The sequence below is a fragment of the Pteropus alecto genome, unplaced genomic scaffold (genome assembly GCF_000325575.1).
Source record: "Pteropus alecto unplaced genomic scaffold, ASM32557v1 scaffold76, whole genome shotgun sequence".
NCBI lineage: Eukaryota > Metazoa > Chordata > Mammalia > Chiroptera > Pteropodidae > Pteropus > Pteropus alecto.
Genome location: NW_006443138.1, coordinates 7,989,752 through 8,008,946, shown reverse-complemented (window position 1 = coordinate 8,008,946; position 19,195 = coordinate 7,989,752). Strand labels below are relative to the sequence as shown.

The 19,195-nt window shown below is 35.7% G+C and overlaps 1 protein-coding gene across 3 annotated transcripts in view; it reads left to right on the top strand.

Annotated features, from left to right (window-relative positions):
• The window catches only part of PTPRR (protein tyrosine phosphatase, receptor type R), a 223,204-nt gene that overhangs the window by 133,861 nt on the left and 70,148 nt on the right, over positions 1 to 19,195 (top strand). For all 3 annotated transcript variants that reach the window (XM_006923740.2, XM_006923741.1, XM_006923742.1), the window contains one exon: positions 3,864 to 4,126. In XM_006923740.2, coding sequence (XP_006923802.1) covers positions 3,864 to 4,126 — 263 coding nt within the window. The remainder of the gene's footprint in view (positions 1 to 3,863; positions 4,127 to 19,195) is intronic.

Genomic DNA, 19,195 nt, shown 5'->3' with positions numbered 1-19,195 from the left:
TGGTTGAGAACCACTATTTTATAGCTTAATTCCATGACAAATGTCCTATTGCCAAGTAGCAGACTTCTTAAATTTTTTCCACTTTTTTTTTTCAGACAGCCCAATCTCTCTCTTGAGCATTGTTATGCAGTTTCTTATAAGCATTATACACTCTCCAAGCTCTGCTTTTCCCTAAAGATGTAGCAATCAGTTTGTACACATACTACATAGAGGCGGATTTAAAAACTGACCTCTAACCAGAGATAAAGTAAACAGATGACTGTAAAATATGTGACAGTTTCCTCGTCAAGAACATAAGCTCATGACTGGTAAAGAAGGACTTTGGAATAGTTTGTTTTACACTAATAGAATCATAAAAGTGATCTGTCAAAAATTACTGAGAAGGCCAATATTTTTGGCTTCCTTATTTTCATTTTTGAACTGTGCTTCTCTAAAACCCAAATGTAAACAAGCAAGCAAAAGTTCTGATATACATATTATATTTAGATATGAAGAACTTAGAATATACAATATATGCATTATGTTCTATTTATGTTTTTTTATAAAGATACAATATATTTGTTTCTGTTCTCCTTCAGGAAAATAACTTGCTCGTGATTTAAAAAAAATAAAAACTATCTCATCTTAAATTCTATTGCCTCATCTTTTAGTATCTATGTGTTTAGCGTAACACATATGTGTCATCTGATTGGTATTGTTCTAGTGAGCAGTTTGGTTTTGCAGAGCGGTGTGGTGGCAAAGTGTCTTTTAAGTGTTATAGAAACTGAAGAGAAGCAGTAAGTTAAAACTTCCCATCCTTAGGCATTATGCACAGTGTAAGGGGATTCATCTTCTGTATTTTTTATCCTATATCTTGGGAAAGTACCTGTAAACAGTAAGACTTGTCACTTAGCATTAGACATCTTTTTTCTTAGTAATATTTGTAGTACTATTAACAGGAATATTTGTCATTGGAATATTTAGAACCCATTGTTTTCAAAATTTTAAGATTTAGCTTTACCTTACCAAGGTCAACGAATGCCACCCATATAAAAGTGTACAGCTTATGTGGAAGTAAACTGACATAAAAGACAATAAGGATTCTCTTTAATTTCTTGGAGTTCAAATTATAATATGCATTTCTAGGTATACTTCGAATGTGCATAGTCCTTTTCCTTAAGAAGGCCTTTCCATCCATGAAAGATATATGCTTAGGTTCGGTGGTTTTCACTCAGTGGTGAGAATCACATCTGCTGCAGATGTCAACCTTCGAGAATGATAGTGTGGTGAAAAGCAGCACCAGAAGTAATGTAAGAGAGTGGATAGTGCATAGGCCTGCAAGACAGAGCTATGTTAGGGCTTGGCTCTGCCACAACTAAATTTTGGCTTTAGGCAAGCCACATGAGTTGGCTGGACTGCAGTTTCTCTAATGTGTAATTAGGTCAGAAGGACCTCTAGTAATTAACCATTCTAATTCCCATCCCCTCTGTAGCCCTAGTTAAAAAGTCACTTAACGTATATTCGCCCTTATTTTTTTGTACCTCTCTGCCCTCCCCTTACTTCCTTTTTTACTACTACACCCTGAGATGTTGGACCTGAGACATAGTTAAATTTATTTTTCACTCTGTGTTTAAATAATTCTAAAGCTCCCTTTTCTATCAGTTTCTAGTTCTTTAGTTCTTACTTTTGAGTCATCTTTTTCATGACAGTAAATTTTTTTCAGGAAGGGTACACAGATAGTATATTTTCTGAGACCTCGCATATTCGAGAAGTTCTTTCTATTACCTTCTTTCACATGAACATCAATTTATCTAGGTATGGAATTCATGCATCCTTTGTAACATATTTTTTTTTTTCAAAGCCATATAATGGCTCCATTTTCTTTTCACATTTACTCTTCTTTCAATTTACATGCATAAATATATATTTAAACTAGGAATGTTTTCATTCCATATGCTTAAATTCCATAAGAATAAGTTATAATCTATTTTATTTGTAGCAGAATACTCTGTACATTTTATAGTAAATGACATAGTGGGCTCTGAAAATTGTTTTGAATGACTTCCTTCTCTTTCATTCACTCTGGTTTATCATTTACAATGACTCTTCTCTGACTTCCATATTCTATCTTTTCTCTTGTTTTTTATCTTCATTTCTTTATTCTTTTCCTCTACATTCCAGGCAGTCTCTCAATTTTGCCATATATGCCATTGAGTATATTTTCCGCATTGTCAGTTCCATTCTTTATCAGTTGCAGATTTACATCCTGCTACTGAATTTTCAGCTCTTTGAATTCTTTCTTTTTAATCTCAGTCTGATACCTTTTTATTTTAGATTGCTGTGTTTTTATTTCATTCTGATTTTTAAAATAATCTTAGAATTGTTAAATAGACTTTTTTTTTACATCAACGTATTTTGAGAATACTGGACAAATATTTTCTGAAATTTTCCTGAAATAAATTATTAAAGGTATTTATTTCCTCCACAATTTCAGGTGAATTTTTTTCTAAATTTCTTTTCTGTTTGTTCATCTTCTAATCAGAAAAAAATATGTTTAGACTTTGTATCTTTCCCATATATTAAAATACAGAGATTGCTAGAATTTAAAGGAAATGTGAAAGAAGAGGAAAGAAAGAATTAGTCCCCTGACCAGTTAGAGTAAATGTAATTGAAAAGTGCCAGAAAAGACCTCTCTCCTAAAATTACACCCATTTAGCTAATGGATTCCAGAAATGAAATTAAACAGGAGAGTTCATTTGGCCTAAGGCTTTATAAGATGCAGATTTTATCAATGCTGTAATTGCAGATAATGGGTTAAGTCAGCTCTTCATCTGCTAAATAAGTCATTTCCTTGAACAGACTCAAAGAAGCATAAGGACATCTAATTTCTGCGGGAATTGGAGTAGAGTAGTGAACATCAACAGAAGAGAAAAAATATCAAATCATTATTTTGTATACCTTAAACTTATACAATGTTATATGTCAATTATATCTCAATAAAATGAAAAATATAATACATTTTTTAAAATAAAAATAATAAATAAATAAATTTTTAAAAGAAAAAAGGAAAAAAGGCCTATTAAAATGGAAGTGTGAGAACAGGAGAGACCGACTTTGCTTACCTCACAATAGGGTCCTTTGGAATAGACACAATAAAGTCAGTCTAATTCTTAAAAGCGAATATTCTATCAATTCTGAATTATTAGTCATTCAAGAAAGAGCTCTGAGAATGGAAGACAGTTATGCTTTTGCTTTTTTCTACATGCATTAAAATTAAAAGGGGAAAAGGGTAAGAAAAAATATTCTGGTCATCCAAATTATTTTTTGATTCATGCCCTAAATTTAATTATTTCAAGGATTTACTAGATACTCAAGTTAATATACGATGAATGCATATATTTACCAACACAAGAAATTATGGTTTATAGCATAACTATTCTTTCATTAATATTTTGCAAGACTTTATTCTATGTTGTATTGGATGCAGAACTTTGTTTCTATAAACATCATAAGCTCATATTTCATGGTTATTCCTTCTATAAGCCTTCCATTTCAGTCATTTTAAGTAAAAACTTACATGTCAATCTGGCATCTAGCATTTTTATAAAATTAGCCAAATTTTCTTTTAATAATATTTGAGGAATAAATCCATGCACATATGTGTAATATGTTTGTGCACCATAACTAAAAATACCAAGTATATCCTTTTGAGAAAAATCTCGATACTACAAAACTGAGACATCATCCTAGAAGTCTTTCTTACTTGTATTATCGTTAAACCTTTATTCTGGTCTGTCTTCTAGGTTTGGGGGTGGAGGAGACCACACTTTATTGTTGAGTGTGAAAAAAAATGTGACAGGAGCCCTTTGTATCTCCTCCTATAGATTCTTTACAGATTAAAAGAAAAATTTCAGCTTTCTTTGAGACAAGATAAAGAGAAAAATCAGGAGATCCACCTATCACCGCTCACGTTACAGCCAGCACAGTCTGAGGCAAAGACAGTCAACAGCATGGTCCAGCCTGAGCAGGCCCCGAAGGTACTAAGTGTGGTCGTGGACCCTCAAGGCCGATACACTCCTGAGATCAGAGCTACCACCTCTGTCTGCCCTTCTCCTTTCAAAATGAAGCCTATAGGACTTCAAGAGAGGTACGAACTTTTTCTGTATCCCCCTACACATTGCTTTCTTTCTTTTTCTTTTTTTTTTTAGAGTATTCACCAACTGAAAAGGCTAGAACTAGAGATGTTTGGCATATTCATCACCAAATGGACCAGAAGGAAATAGTCTTTCTTGTCCCCCAGAAGAATCTAGCTGTGTTATAAAAAGAATCTTTTAGTTGCATCTGATTCTGTTAAACTGGTGTAGATAGAAGTTGAGGTCATCTTCAATTATGGGACAGCGTCTATAATTATTTATTGAGTATTTGTTTAGAGCCACTGACCATCCTGTTTAATTGTCATCCAAATTCTGGTAGGTAGAAGGGCGGAAAATGAACCTGGGGTATTTCCTGTGGAAGTCAACATTGTTTGGAGTAAGGTAGAAAGAGGGTATGCCACAAATTAATTTTTATAAAGTTTTCCTTCTGCTTTCTTTGAGCAAAACAAATATCTCAAGTAAGTATCATGTCATTATTTTTGTTGCTTTCCTTGCTTTTGTGATGTACTTATACTAGTACATTCCCATTTAAAGCAAAAATGATGTGTGAAATCTATCACCTGCAAAATACATAAATGAGAAGTTAATTCTTTGCTTCCTCAAAATATTAAGTAAAGCTTTCCTATGGTATTTTTTAAAATAAAAAGATCCATGTTTATACCTAAAATATGATTTGTATTACATTGAATACTGCACATCAGAGTAGTAGGGAAATAAAAAAGTTTTCAAGATGTACTCCCAAGTTGATACTCTTCTTAGTTTCCTATATTTTAATTTTCTATCACGCTCTTTTTTATTGCCTTAGGTTTTTAAATCACAGATATAAGTTTGCTTTTATTTTCCATCACACACACACACACACACCACATCCCTTCAGAAAATATAGTCTGTGGCTTTAAGAACAACAGACGACCAAGAAGTCATTCAAATTTCTTTGGAAGTATTGTCAAAGAACAATGAATGAAGTAAAAAGAGAGGGATTTGTTGCAGTAATCTCCAAAGTCTTTTAAAGAGAGAACACTTTGACTTCATAACAGAGAGAAATAGAAAGCAATCAAGTCATTCTACTTCCTCCTCCAAAATATTTGTTGGTTTCCTGATGGATCTACCAGAGCTTCCATGTATCATTCCCTTACTTGGATGCCACTAAATTGCTGTCTGGGCTACACCATGGAAAGGTAAAGAAGACTGAACTTTTTCCTGAGGCTCCAGGAGTTAGGAGAACTGGATTCCAGACCCAGCTTTGCCATTTCTGGATTGAGCGGCTTCATGAGTCATTCCCCTATCTGGGCCTCATTTCCTTCTTTTGTAATGTGAAGGGGTTAAACTTGACTTCTTCACTTCTCTCCAGTTCTTTTACTCTTGTTACCCAAATTAGTTTTATGTATTCACGTTTGCTTCAAAGAGAAACCTTAAAACAGGCATCTGAACATTGGTGGTATAGCAAGGGCAAGGTGGCAAAAAAGATCGGCTCAGATGCAGGCAGTAAGGACTCATTTTCTATAGAAGACTTAAAGATGATAATAAAACTGCCTAAAAGTCAGACTAATTTTTATTATCATGCTGGGCATGTTTGAATTCCAAGGAGCATAGATTAAATATCCATTCATTCATTTAAATGAAGTGAATATTTGAGAAAGGAGAGTACGGGGATGGTATCTTGCTCATCTTTGTGGTCCATATGAGTGACCTTAGCAGAGGAAGTGTGTAATCACTGTTAAATGCATTGCCTGCCGCTGGTCTATAAACTTCCCTGCATCCCCGCCCATCACCTACCGCTTCCTTCCCATCTCAGAGCAAGAGAAAGCTATTTTCTGCACAACAGCGCCAGGTCATTCCCTAACAACCCTCATAGGTGACTCCATCAGTTTTCCTCTATTTTCACCTGTCCCTCTTTGCTAATGCTGTCCCCTCAACATAGAAACAGGTTCTCTTTTGTATCAAAGAAACTTCCTTAACCAATTCCTGCTCTGGTTCTTGTCTTTCCTTCCTTTCCCAGATGTCTTAAATGGACAAATTATATTTGTCGCCTTACTGGTCTTCTTCAAACTGCCATCCTTGCTGTTTCTCTCACATATGCTTGCCAAGTTTATCAACAGGCTAACCACAAAACATGTTTCATTTCTTTTCATATCTAGCCCTAAAGCCTAGTTCTTGTTTGAAACTCTCTCTTCCTTTGTCTCCTAAGACATTATTTTTCTGGTTCTTGGGTGGCTACCTTTAGGCTTCCAACCAGACTCCTTTCTCTCCTTAGCTTCAGAGTTTCATCAGGGAGGTAGACTGAGCTAGAATACTTCAGGAATTGTTTGTGTCAAAGGTAGTAAGAGAAGAAGTGGTTGCAGTTGGATTACCCAGCAAGGAAAGAAGAGGTCTAAAGGTGAGAAAAGGGAGTGAAGAATGAGAAAAGAATATAGAGAGGGAAATTCAAGCATCGCTTTCTCTTGGAAGCCATTCCAATCTCCCTCTACCTCCTTCCCCTTCTAGTGTCCAAATCCAAATACAAAACTTGCCTTCAACCATTGGCCATAATACTTATCAATACAGTGATTTTTAACACCTCTGAATCTCATATAAATTGCTCCTCCAGTAGTGATTTTTAATTAAACAATAATTCAAAAAGGGACTGAAACTAGTTTTTGAGTGGTTTGTCCTGTCCCTTTACCAGCTTGTAAGAATCTTAAAGACAGGTACAGGCTCTAGATACTCTTGTGTTGCCCATGATTCTTGTAATTCTCATACATAGTAAACACTAGAGAAATAGTACAGAGTAAATAAGTTAGTTAGTTAGTTAGTTAGTTAGTTAGTTAGTTAGTTAGTTAACTATTCCTTTGTATCTAAGATCTCAGGCAGGACCTCCACAGGTCCCCGAATGTTGCTGATACTTAATGAATGGACATTCTCTAACTTTTCTCAAGCTGTACCATAGTATGGTTTATTTTTGTATCTATATATAAATGATGATATAGCCTGCAGGTATGTGATTTTACAGGTTTTCTTAGAGGTTGCAACCTGGCTGAGACTGGGAGATTCCTGTGACAGGTAGAAGGATATCTGCAGTGGTGAAAGCAATAAAAACATGAGTGTCCAAGAAAATATTGAGTATTCTACACCTAAACTCAAAGGTTTTGTTTACTATAATTTCCTCCAGGAGAGGTAGAATGGCCTGACTTCTGTCCCCTGCTCTCCCTAGAAGGGAAACATTCCAAAGCTCAAAAGTTTTAACTTAGAGGATACTTGTTCCTCAACTGATCTCCTTGTGGGAGGTATAAGTAAAGGAAAGAATACAGAATGGATACAACCAAATATCTGAGTTTGAAGTATACAAAAATACTCTGAAGATTAAAATCTGTATTCATGATGAAATAGACCCATCAACGAAAATGGATCCAACTCCCTCATTTTCTGTCATGTGAAACTGAGACCCAGAATCTTCTCTCTTAGGTCTTAGGAGAGGTACCCTGAAAGTGTAGCTTGAGACAAGGATTCTTGTTCCAGTGAGTTATTGAGAGGATGCTCTCAGGACAAGTCTAAAGGAAAGCAGGGGAAGCAAAACAGAGAAGAAACCAAGCAAAGAAGTGGTTTCGGCTGCTGTGTGGGCTCAGTCTGATTTCACAGGAAGGTCTGGAGCATGAGTGGCACCTCATGAACAGTCATTCCCTCTGAGGGCAAATAGGCTGGGCATCTGTATTCTCGTATCAGTTAACCATTGAGTTCAGGCCACCCTGGAGATGATGGAGATTTAACTTCCCGGGCATCTCTGGAGTAGACCACTCCCATCATCTGAGGGTGATTCTCCAGAGAAGCAGCAGCTGTGTGCCATTCACAGCCTATATTCACAGCAGCAATGGAGGAGAAAACAGACACACCAGCCTGGTAAAGGTGATCTGGGTGGAGCACCAACAGCATTACCGTACTTGCCAAAGATTATAACACTAGTTACAACAGAGCTAAGTTTATATCCAGGTTTCCTTGATCTTTCCAGGCTATTATACACTTACCACACAGCCTCCTTCAAATAAACACCATTTGTTCTGATGGAACCTATGACCCAGCACCACTGAACACAGACTATGAACCATGCATGACTCATTTGCTCCACCTGAAAATATTGGGATCATACAGATAACAAATAACCATTTAGAAGCCAATCCTAATTTAAGTCCCAGTAACATCAATAAAAACAACAACTCAATAAAATTCATTGACCCTTTACATGCATTATCTCATTTAATCCTCACGAGAGACTTATTATTCCCTCCTTACAGTGAGGAAACTAATTCTTAGAGAGTTTAAGTTACTGCCTAATGTTATGTTACTGGGAGTGGCGTGTGAGAGTGACAGAATCTGAACTCAAGCGGTCTGGCTCCAGAGATTGTAATCCTAATAGGTACTTTGTGGGAGGGAGTGGGAGAACATATATCCTATACTGTATAGAAATTAAAAAAATAGATTACAAATCAATATATTTAGTAAGTAAGTATATTATAGAGTGTCACACTGTTTTTCCTATTAGCAAATTTCGTGTTTGGCTTTTAGAATGTTTTTTTGATTCTAAATGAAGTAAAATTCAGTTTTGTGCAGTAGACTGAAGACACTCTAGTTGAATAACCATTTCACTGCCAGTCCAGAAGCTCACTGTCAGTCTCAGTCTTTCTTTCACCTGTGTGTTCCCATTCTAGAGGCCCAGTGGTAACCCAACATAAATGACCAAGGTGATGGCAAATGGGAATATAGTAAAGAAGCCCAAGTGAAAGGGAGCTATGAGACAATAATCCAGAAAACTCAAGCCAAACACTGTTCTCAAGGAATTTAGAAGGAAGAGCTCCATATTGTTTAAACTGAGTAATAACTGAGCTCATTTCACTATGTGTGGTGGACAGTGCACATGAGAGGGCACGTGTTCATGCCCTTTCACCAAGCTGCTGCCCGTATGGTGGGAAGAGGACAAATAATAAAAGCTAACGTATTGACCACTAACCTACCATATGCCAACCACTGTGCTCGTGTGTTATCTCATACACTCTTTATAATACCCCACGAGGCCGGTACTATGTTTATGCTCTTCTTGCAGGTGAGCTAACAGAGACTTAGAAAGATTAAATAATATGTTCGATATCACAAAGAAATAAAGATGGAGTTGGAAATCCAAATCTGGACAATCTGACACAAAATCTGCACATAACCACTGTGTTCTACCCCCTCCCAGATGATACAGATGATAAAATTTCAAGCTTCTCTCATTTTTTATGATCATATCCTTGTAAAATGCTTTCATGGGGTCGTCCAGAGCTGAAGAGACATTGGAAACATGTGCAAGCCCTTTGTTAACAGTGATCCTTAAACTGTTTTTTTCTTTATTTGTAGAATAGACAAGATTGCATTTTTATGTAGATGGGTTAGGGTTCTGAAGGGTTAGAAACAAAAGGTAAAGTGTCCTAATTTTAAAAAAACAACAACACTGGGATTAAGAAAATGGAGGCAAAGCTTTTGAAAACTGCCTGAAAATTAATGGCTAGTCATGAGAGAAAAAGTAATAGTGGTAAATGAAAGAAATGACGATGGATACAATCCAAGGGGTATAGAACAAATGCCAAGATGTATTTCTAAGGAATTGAAAGTAGTACAATTCTTCCTAAGAAGGTAAAAAAAAATTGGCCATTACTTATTGGCAAGCACTGACCTAACTTCTCTCCAAGTAGGCTGATTAAGTCTCGAGAGTGTAGACCTGGAAGGAGCTCTAATAGCAATCACTATAATAGCTCCTTTCCTCTCCCTACCTTTCTTTTTCCCCACTCGTGGCCCTTGGCAGGATAACAAGAGCAAGTCCTATTGGGTCTTCCTACTGCTGTATCTTCCACCAGACCACCCATCACACAGGCTGCCTCATCCTGGGATTCCATCAGAAAGGGCTTCTCAGCATGCCCATCCTTCAATATCCATTAACGTGAACCTGATCATGGACACTGGCTTCCAGCTTTACTTGGTGGTCTCCATTTCCACTCACACTAATGCAAGGTGGGGAGTGAGGGCGGGCAACACAACCCAATTACCTTTTTGCATTCTTATAGTCATTCTGTAGGATGTGACCTATTTTTAGAGAGAATTATGCTTGCTTCTCCTAGGTGCACGATGCTGGCATATCTATAGAGCTAATTCTCCTTGTCCGGACCCTAAAGAAGTTGTTGTGGTATAATTTTGGAGGTTTGTGTTCACTGACTCTCCTACCTGTGATCAAATTAGAGTTTCACTGTGAAGAGTACTAAATGCTTCGTTTTCTAAAAAGAGATTTCAAATCTGTGCTAGAGTACCATGCTCCAGATCTTGATGTTCAAGCTGACAGAATTAGGTGAAATGGCCTTTTTTTGTAGAGACATTTTAATCAGAGCAGGCATGGACAATTCCCAGAGTGTGCTTTGCTTCTTATTTTGAGGGACAGCTCTGAATCTTAGTTACCATGTCAGGAGACTTCACCTTGCAGGCAGAGATATTTACTTTTGTAGTTACTCGAAATGTGTCATAAAGCTACAGTTCAGGGTCCCACTATGATTTTATGGACTGCTCGAGCATTGTTTTTCTATGAAGTGAGGCACCACTCTGTTCTCATCTGTTTTCCCAGCTACTGATACATGACCTCTATAGCAAAACAGTGAAAAATCATGGATCACCCACGGCAGATGACTTTAGCAAAATTAAGTTATTTTTCAACTGATGGGTTTGTTTATTTTCTTTACCTATATATTACAAATATTAAAGTGTCATTTCCATTTAACCATGCATCATGATTATCTGGATGTGATTTAAATATGGTGGGAGACCTCTGTTCTCAGATATGATCTGAAGCCAGCCTGGATGAATCCTGATTGTAGTATGTGGAAATAGTGTCCTCTAGTGGAGAACTGCATGTTGAAGCATTTATTAGCTGGTCTCATTTAAAGGGAAAAGGACGCTGGTGCTTGTTTTGGTTTAAATTTTAAAAAATCCATAATGACTTGAATGTCTTTTCTGGCAAGTGAGGTATAATCTCTTCCGCAGATAGTTTTCAAAAAGGTCTTGGTGTAGTGATAAAAGAAATGACAAATAGGTGTGAACACCTTCAAGTATGACGTGTTTTCTTAACAATGCTTAGCATTCAATCGTTTTCATTTCTCATTTAATCCACAAGTAATTTTAAGGACGGTGTGTCAGATAAAATTATAATTGCCTAATATGTCTTATAATATATGTCCTTTTATTTAAGAGCCAATTTTTTTAAAATCAGAGATTTAAAAATGAGCCTCAATAATTCTGCCCTTTCCCAAGCCTACTTATCCTGCCTGCCTCATTTTTTATTTCTTCCTTTCACCTCTTGAATATGATTCCTTGGCATGGTGGTGTCTATAGCACAATGCTTGGTACATATTACATAAATATTTTTAAATCTCAATATGAAAAAAAAAGAACAAGTCCTTAAAATTAAGTTAATGTTATGAAAAGAAATACTTTAAAAAAAAAAATGACCATCATCTCCCCATCACCCTACGGACAGAAGTTTCCAGTGTATTTGCAGGCTGCCTGGCTTCTTTAACTACTGTGAGGGAGAGTCTTAGAGCCACTTTCCTTGCATGTTCCCATCACACTGCACAATAAGGTACCAAGGGAAGCTTATAAAAACCCTCATTCCCCTGCTCTGGATGTGGTCTCCTAAATGATTGATTAGTTTTGCTCTTCTTTATGTTTTATTTGCTGCTGAATTTTGGCTTTTAAGCATTTTGTTATGAATTCCTATTCGGAATGTTCTTCTCCTGATAGAATCCTTAGTCTACCGAAGGAGTCTGAAAAACAAATTAGAATTTTAAACTCACTTTAATCAATAATGTGAGTAAACCTGATTCAGTGGTAAAGGACTTACAAGAGTGAATACTTTAAAAGTATGGCAGAAACCTACTGGAGCCTGAATGTGGATCCTTAGCCATGTTAGTCTCTGACCAACGCTTCACACTGCGTAAAAATCCATTGCTTTTTCCATTGAGCTCTCTTTATCTTTGCCCAAGACAGCATTTCAAAATCTGCTTTAAATTCCCTTCCCTCATCCTAAACATAGAAAAAAAGAAAGACCTCGAAGAATAAACTACTTCTATACTACATGACCCCAATTTTACTCTCTCTCTCTCTCTCTCTCTCTCTCTCACACACACACACACACACACACACACACACACAGAATCTCCTAAGAGCTCATTCATCTTTGCTTCCTTACTTCCTAGTTCCATGTATATATGTAGTAGGGATTCTTTATATATTGGCTACATAATGAAAAGTTAACCTTATTCATCAGCATTATCCGCTCATCTATTTCAGCTCTAAAATGTGCATTTAGTTCTAGAAAACCCCAGGACAGGGAAAACTTCTCATCTGCCATTTTATTCCTGGACGCTGAATTTCTCCAACCATTTCACATGAGCAGTGGGGTTTTTAGGTTTGTGGCTTGTTTGCTTCTGTTCAGTGTGTCAGTCTTATAAAATTAAAGAGATTCTATCCTGAATGTATTATTACAGTATAAATATGCATCAACATGAGGAAAATCATGCAGTTGAACAATTCTGTATTTGTAAAATAATGGTGTAGAAATCTAGACAGAATTCTCAGATAACAAGATAAGAAATTTCTTCATGAGGCAAGATTTCTTCATTTTTGAACATTCTGTAGAGCTTTGCATGGGGTGGCTACCCTTATCCTTGTCTTTACTATCCTGTTGCGCTTTTTAAAACTTTAACCTTTTTGTTATCTAAATAATCATGGAAGTTTTGTGGAAGAAACGTTCTTTTATCTAACTTCTTGATCCAGGTGATCTTTATAACCTTGACCGTGGTAATAATGGCTTGGTTTGCTGCCACTGTTTTGTAGAAGACAGTTTACTTCACTTTTTAAACTAGCCTTGAAAATATATTATCTCAACTTTAAAAGTGTTTTATTTTCCACTCCATCCACATAATTCATGGTGTGCTAAATGTGTTGAGGGCAGAAAATAGAAAAAAAAAATTATTAGAAATAACTCTTATTCTAGCCAAAACCCTTCCCCATATGAGGGAGGGGTTTAGGTATTGGAGCAGTTCAGAGTAAAGTGAATGTAATTCTATTTGAACAGTTGAGAACCAAAGAATCTAAGCAATAAAGCACGATAAATATAATACTAGCCACGGGGGAGGGGAGAGTACTTATGTATTTTCTTATGTGGGCAGATTGAGTCCAAGAGCTTGGTTAGTAGAGATTTTGGAAGCTTGTGCACAGATATATTATTAGAGTATTTAGCTTCTTTATTCAATGTAAAATCCTTGAGAGCAGTGAAGGACAGGCTCAGTAAATATTATTTAAAAAGTGGTGACCCATAGATTTCTAATTTCTAATTTAAGTATATCCTACCATATTTGACCTGTAGGGGGTGCACTGAAACAACAATATGCCCTGAAAGTGAAAATCTATGCCTGTGTATGACCGTGCTACCAGTGAGAGCTAGGATAGGGAGGGTGTCTCATGAAATCTTTAACATGGTGTTAAAGAGTCTCCCTGAAATACACTTGATTATACATGTCATTCAGTACTTTTATTCTACCGAGGTGAGAAGGTATGCACAAAATCAAATGGCATTAGAATGTCAAGGTCCTAAAACATATTAATAATAAGTAATTAAAACATGGCTTAAACATGATTATTTGACCCTACACATTTTTTTCTAAATCATCATTATTCTTCAGAATACTAAACTGTGTAATTCAATAAACTTAATTATAGGCTCCTTGGGATAAGGACGATGTCTTACACCATTTGTGTTCTTACTGCCTATCAAGGTGCCTGGTGAGCAGTAGACCTTAATAAATACCTTAATCCCTTCCCTCATTCCCACTCTTTGTTTGTGGCAGTGGTTGTAGTGGGCATGGTAATAGCCTCAGAGTAGGTGATGATATATTAGAACTAGGGGCTTCTTGAAAAATGTCAAATAACAGCATTTTAAGGTTGAGAGAAACCTTAAAGCAGTGGTTCCTCAACCTAATTTCACAGTCTACTCCCCTTGGGAAGGTCTATAGCATTTCTAGATATTCTGCTAGATAGAAACATTTCTAGATAGATTTTTTTTTAATCTAGATAGAATTTCTAGACAGAAAATATTTTAGGGTCAAACCCAAAAATTAAGCCTTGATACCTCTGAGCAGAGTTAAGGAGATATAGCTATAGATCTACACTCATGATAGCTACATATCGATATATATATGTGTGTATATATATATATTTAAAAACATATACATTCATATTTTCATTTAGTTTATTTTTCACTTACGATTGACATTCAATGTTATCTTAGTTTCAGAAGTCACAGCATAGTTGTTAGACATTTATATAACTTACAAAATGGTCCCCTCCAATTAGTCTAGTATCCACCTGGCACCATACATAGTTTTGATTGTTCATAAAAGCATATATATTTAACTGTGCATATTTAAATACATGTATTTAAATGCCTGTGTATATTCAAATATATGTAAATACTATATGTTTATACTTCTATATTTACTTTACTCCTGTTTGTGAACCACAATTTTGGTGGTCTTGGTCCAAGTTTCAGGGACATTCCCATAGCTGTGTAGCTAGTGGTGGAGCCTCTGATGAAAGCAGTGATCACATCCTTTATTGGAAGCAGAGCTCTAAAACTGAAACAACTCATTGATTGGAAACCTAGAAAATTTTCCAGTGATTGTCTAAAACCAGTTTCATTTTTGGCCCTACACTATCCCAGTAGCTCTTACCTTGTCACATAACACTGGGTTCCTATAACTGGGTTTATTACTAAAATCATTAAGATCTCAAGACATGGTATTGAAAGATGCCCTCCTTAGTGTTTCAGTGATGCAAGAACTGAGACAAAGTTAACTAACTCATTTACAAAGAACTTTAAATCCTATGAGCACCACATGTTGGCACTAGATTATTCAACCATAAAATCATTGCTGGATTTGTGGCTAGCTGTAGATTATCCCACATTTTAATATACATCTGTGGTTTTCAGCCATGCCCCACAGGGCCTTGTGGGAGAGATGTTTTCTTTCTTAATTGAGGGAGCCCCCAGTTTTGAAAAGAGTTCGAAAACTACCAATGTAATTGTTTACTCAGATCGGCTGCTCAAGATAAACCTCTTGAGATGGAATCGGAGACCTGAGGAAGAATGCAGGTCGCCCTTTGGTCTAGAACACGTGTCTGTCTCACACTTAGGCAGTTTTGTGTGGGTCATGTCCTTTGCCATTTGGAAGCATTTTTTATGAGATTCTTTTAGTCTGATTGTAGTCTGTATGAGTGCAGGGAAGTAGCACCCCCATGTTTTACCCACCTATCGTTGCCCTGAGTGTATCTGAGACATCTTTAGAGTTTTCTAGGGCTGCTTAGAATGAGTATAAATCCAAAAATAACTCCTAGAGAAGCTGGTGCTTACTCTCAGATACATCTTTGTTTGTCCTTTAGAAAACCTGATTGCAATACAAGAATATCTGATAACTTGGAAACTCATTTATAAGTTTTTCTTTTATAATTCTTTACAGATTAACTGATATGTATCATTATGCCTAGAAGTTAATTATTCTGGTTTTTTATCCTTATAACCCATTCTAAAGTTGCGTTTTACCTTACTCTTGTAACCAAAGTCTTCAGTCACCTTTTCCTGAAAAGTAATAGTTTTTTAATGTTCCCAGAGAAAGCAATAATTGTCCAGAGAAAACCTCTGGATAGGAGACCTTTGAATCAGTGGATATGTGACTATTTTAATTTTCTGAGAGAAGCAAAATCAAAACTGGGACCTAGAACTCTGTCTCATCCAGGTAGGATCCTTCCATGACAACATGGACCCCTTAAAATTTGTGAAACAATTTCAAGATTTCTTCTTCCACTACAGTGCAGTATGACAGCCATATATGATCAAACAGACAACATACAACAATTAATGTATGACGTCTTTAATACTTAGTAGGAATTTTAACATACATATTCTTTCCACCAAAAGCTCATTCTACCTCCTCCATTTCCTCTCCACCCTCTTCTCTGAATATTTCAGTAGAAAAATGAAAATGGAAATAAGTAAGAAGGAACTCTATTTTTAAAATGAGGACTATCCCATGCTAATAATAACAACAGTTAACATTTATTGAACACTTACTGCATTTCAACACTCTTCTAAGTACTTTAGATGTATAACTCAAAATACTCAAAACAATCCTAGTATTATCTCTGTTTTACAGAAGAGGAAACCCTAAACCCAAAAGGTTATTTCACTTGCTCAAGGTCACCTGTTTGGCTATGGGAGCCATGGAAGGAATATACGTAGTCTAGCTCTAGACCCCAAGCTGTCAACCACTGTGCATACATTTGTAGCCCGTAAATTTCTATCCAAATTTGAAGTCTGAGTTTTTCCTTAAAATGTCATGTTTACAGTAGGCATGCAATAAATATTTGTTGCATTGAATTGGATTTTTGATGAAAGTTTTCTTGAATTAAGTTGACTAAAATATAAGCAAAAAGATTAAGCAGACTTAAAAAATAAAAAGAGGAGAAGAAGAACCATTTTTTACTGGGTTTTAGCTTGAGTCTCCTGGACAATTTTCCACAAAATGATGTTGAAAATATCACCTGTTATCATGATCCATCTATGATGTGAGTCTACACAGGAAGCAATACTATTTGACTATGATTTTTCAATATGAGCTTAAAAAGGCATTAGGAAATCCCTCCCTTAGCAAAGAGAGACAAACTTACTGTTTGCCTTTAACCGAGATTATGATAGAGCCCTGAAGTATAAATTCAAGCATCTTAGAATTTGAAAAATAATCTAGAAATGAAGTTGTTATTTGGCTCATCTGTCTCACAGTCAGATAGTTAACCCTGTGACATTTAAAGTTTCAGAGAAGTCATTATTCTAAAAAAAAAAAAAAATCACTTTATTCTGAATGCTTTTTATTCTTTTCCCCTATTTTCTTTGTCCTATTAAAACCATTTGTAACACAAGGACATAGTCAGTGTATATAAACTCACTTGGAGGTTAGTCGTACATTTTTTCCCCCAGTATTCAGGCCCAAAATCAGTAACTGGGGAATCTGAATTTTTCCACATTCTTATTTTTCGATGACAGAAGCAGAAGAATGTAATACAATGAAAAGAAAGGCCCTCGATTTCCTGACTAAAATATAGCTGCTTTTCCTAGATTTGGTGGATAATTTTACTCCATTGTGCTTTATTTATTCTTAGTAAAACTTGCAGGAATTGTTTTCAGGATAATGTCAGAGTAATTGTTCAAAACTGAGCTATGGGCCAACCCAAGGCCATTCTCCTGGGAATAGTTCAGCTAAAATATACAAAAGATCTCTCCTCTTATCAAAAATATTTCTTCTTAAACATAAATATAAATGAGGAAAGTTTTGACATGAGATAAAAATAACAACAAAATAAGTCAATGATTAAATGCCTTATGTTATCTTAGTACATAGCTAGATGGCAAATAAATCATGTCTCCCGGCCTTGTCTCTTCATATTTTGTAATAGAATGATATATATGATGCCTTCTGTACACTGGTGTTGAAGGGACACTCCTTCAACACCATTTCTTTCTCAGGAAGGTAGCATTGGCCATGAGGCAGTATAAAATCTTGGTTAATTTGAGACCTCAATATTTCTTCAGCCTTTTAAAAAAAATTTTTTTAATGAACTATACAAATAATACATTCTTATTGCAGAAATTTTGAAAACATATTTCGGCCAAAGAAAAAACGTAGAAATTATTTTACAGTCTCACTATCAGAGTTAACCATCATTAATATTTTGTGTATGTTCCTCTAGTCTACATATACACACCTACACACACTCACACACTGCACCTGTAACAGTGACAGCAGTGGCAGCAATAGCAGCAGGAACCAGCATCAACAGCAATTCTAACAGTAGCAGTGGGAGCTACCAACGGTAAGTCAGTAATAGCAATAACAAGAGAATTCATAACCACAATAGACATAACTGCAGAGAAAGCTGCAGTTATTGTAGCAGCTGTGTTGAAAGTATCTTGATCACAGAAATAGCAGTAGTAGCAATCATGATATTAATAATGCTAGATATGTAGCATTTATTATGTGGCTTAAGAACTATTCTAATACATATATTAGCTCAATTAATCCTCACAACAATCTAATGAAGTAAGTGTACTAGCTGTATCCCCATTTTACAGATGAGAAAACCGTTGGCATTCAGGTTCAGTAACTTGCCCAAGATCTCACAGTCTGAATTTGAACACTAGGCACTCTGGCTCCATAAATCACTCTTACTCACTGCACTAGAAGTAACAGCAGAAGTAGAATGAATTCTAAAATACAGTATGAGGAATGTTTTATAATTTATATATGTTATATAATGAATGAATGAAGTCTAAGAGTTAGTCTGAAATTGGAAGAATGTAAGAGGATATGAAGTTTAAAAAAAATCTCTCACAACTAGAATGAATCTCTTACAACTAAAATTGTAAAATCTCTCACAACTAGAATGAATCTCTTACAACTAAAATTGTAAAATATTTTTACTATCTTTCAAAGATGATATATTTTGCAAAGATTTTTGCTCCTTTGTTTCATTATTTCTGAAGAGCTGCTATTTTTTTTGTATGCTTGTGTAACTTTTTAGGGTTTCTGTGAATTCTTAAAAAAAAAGAAAAAGGGCAAATTAATCATGCCGCTTAATTTGTTATAATTCTTGGTCTATAGTTGCACCTCCACATATTTTGATGCTTCATAAGTATTTCTGAATGAATGAAGCAATGATGAGAAATAAAATTTCAGAATTTATACTGAAAGCAGAGTTGTGTTGGGCCAAACACACACCACTGCAATAAGAATATTATTTAATGCTTATGGCAACAACGGCCAAGGGGATAAGAAAAACAAAAACAGTAAATGTTGTTGATGCTTTGGTTCTATTTTGGGGTTATTTTGGCTTCTGTAGTTCCATTTTTTTAAAATTTAGGTTACAACTTATATTTATCATATTTAATCTACAAGTACGCTTGG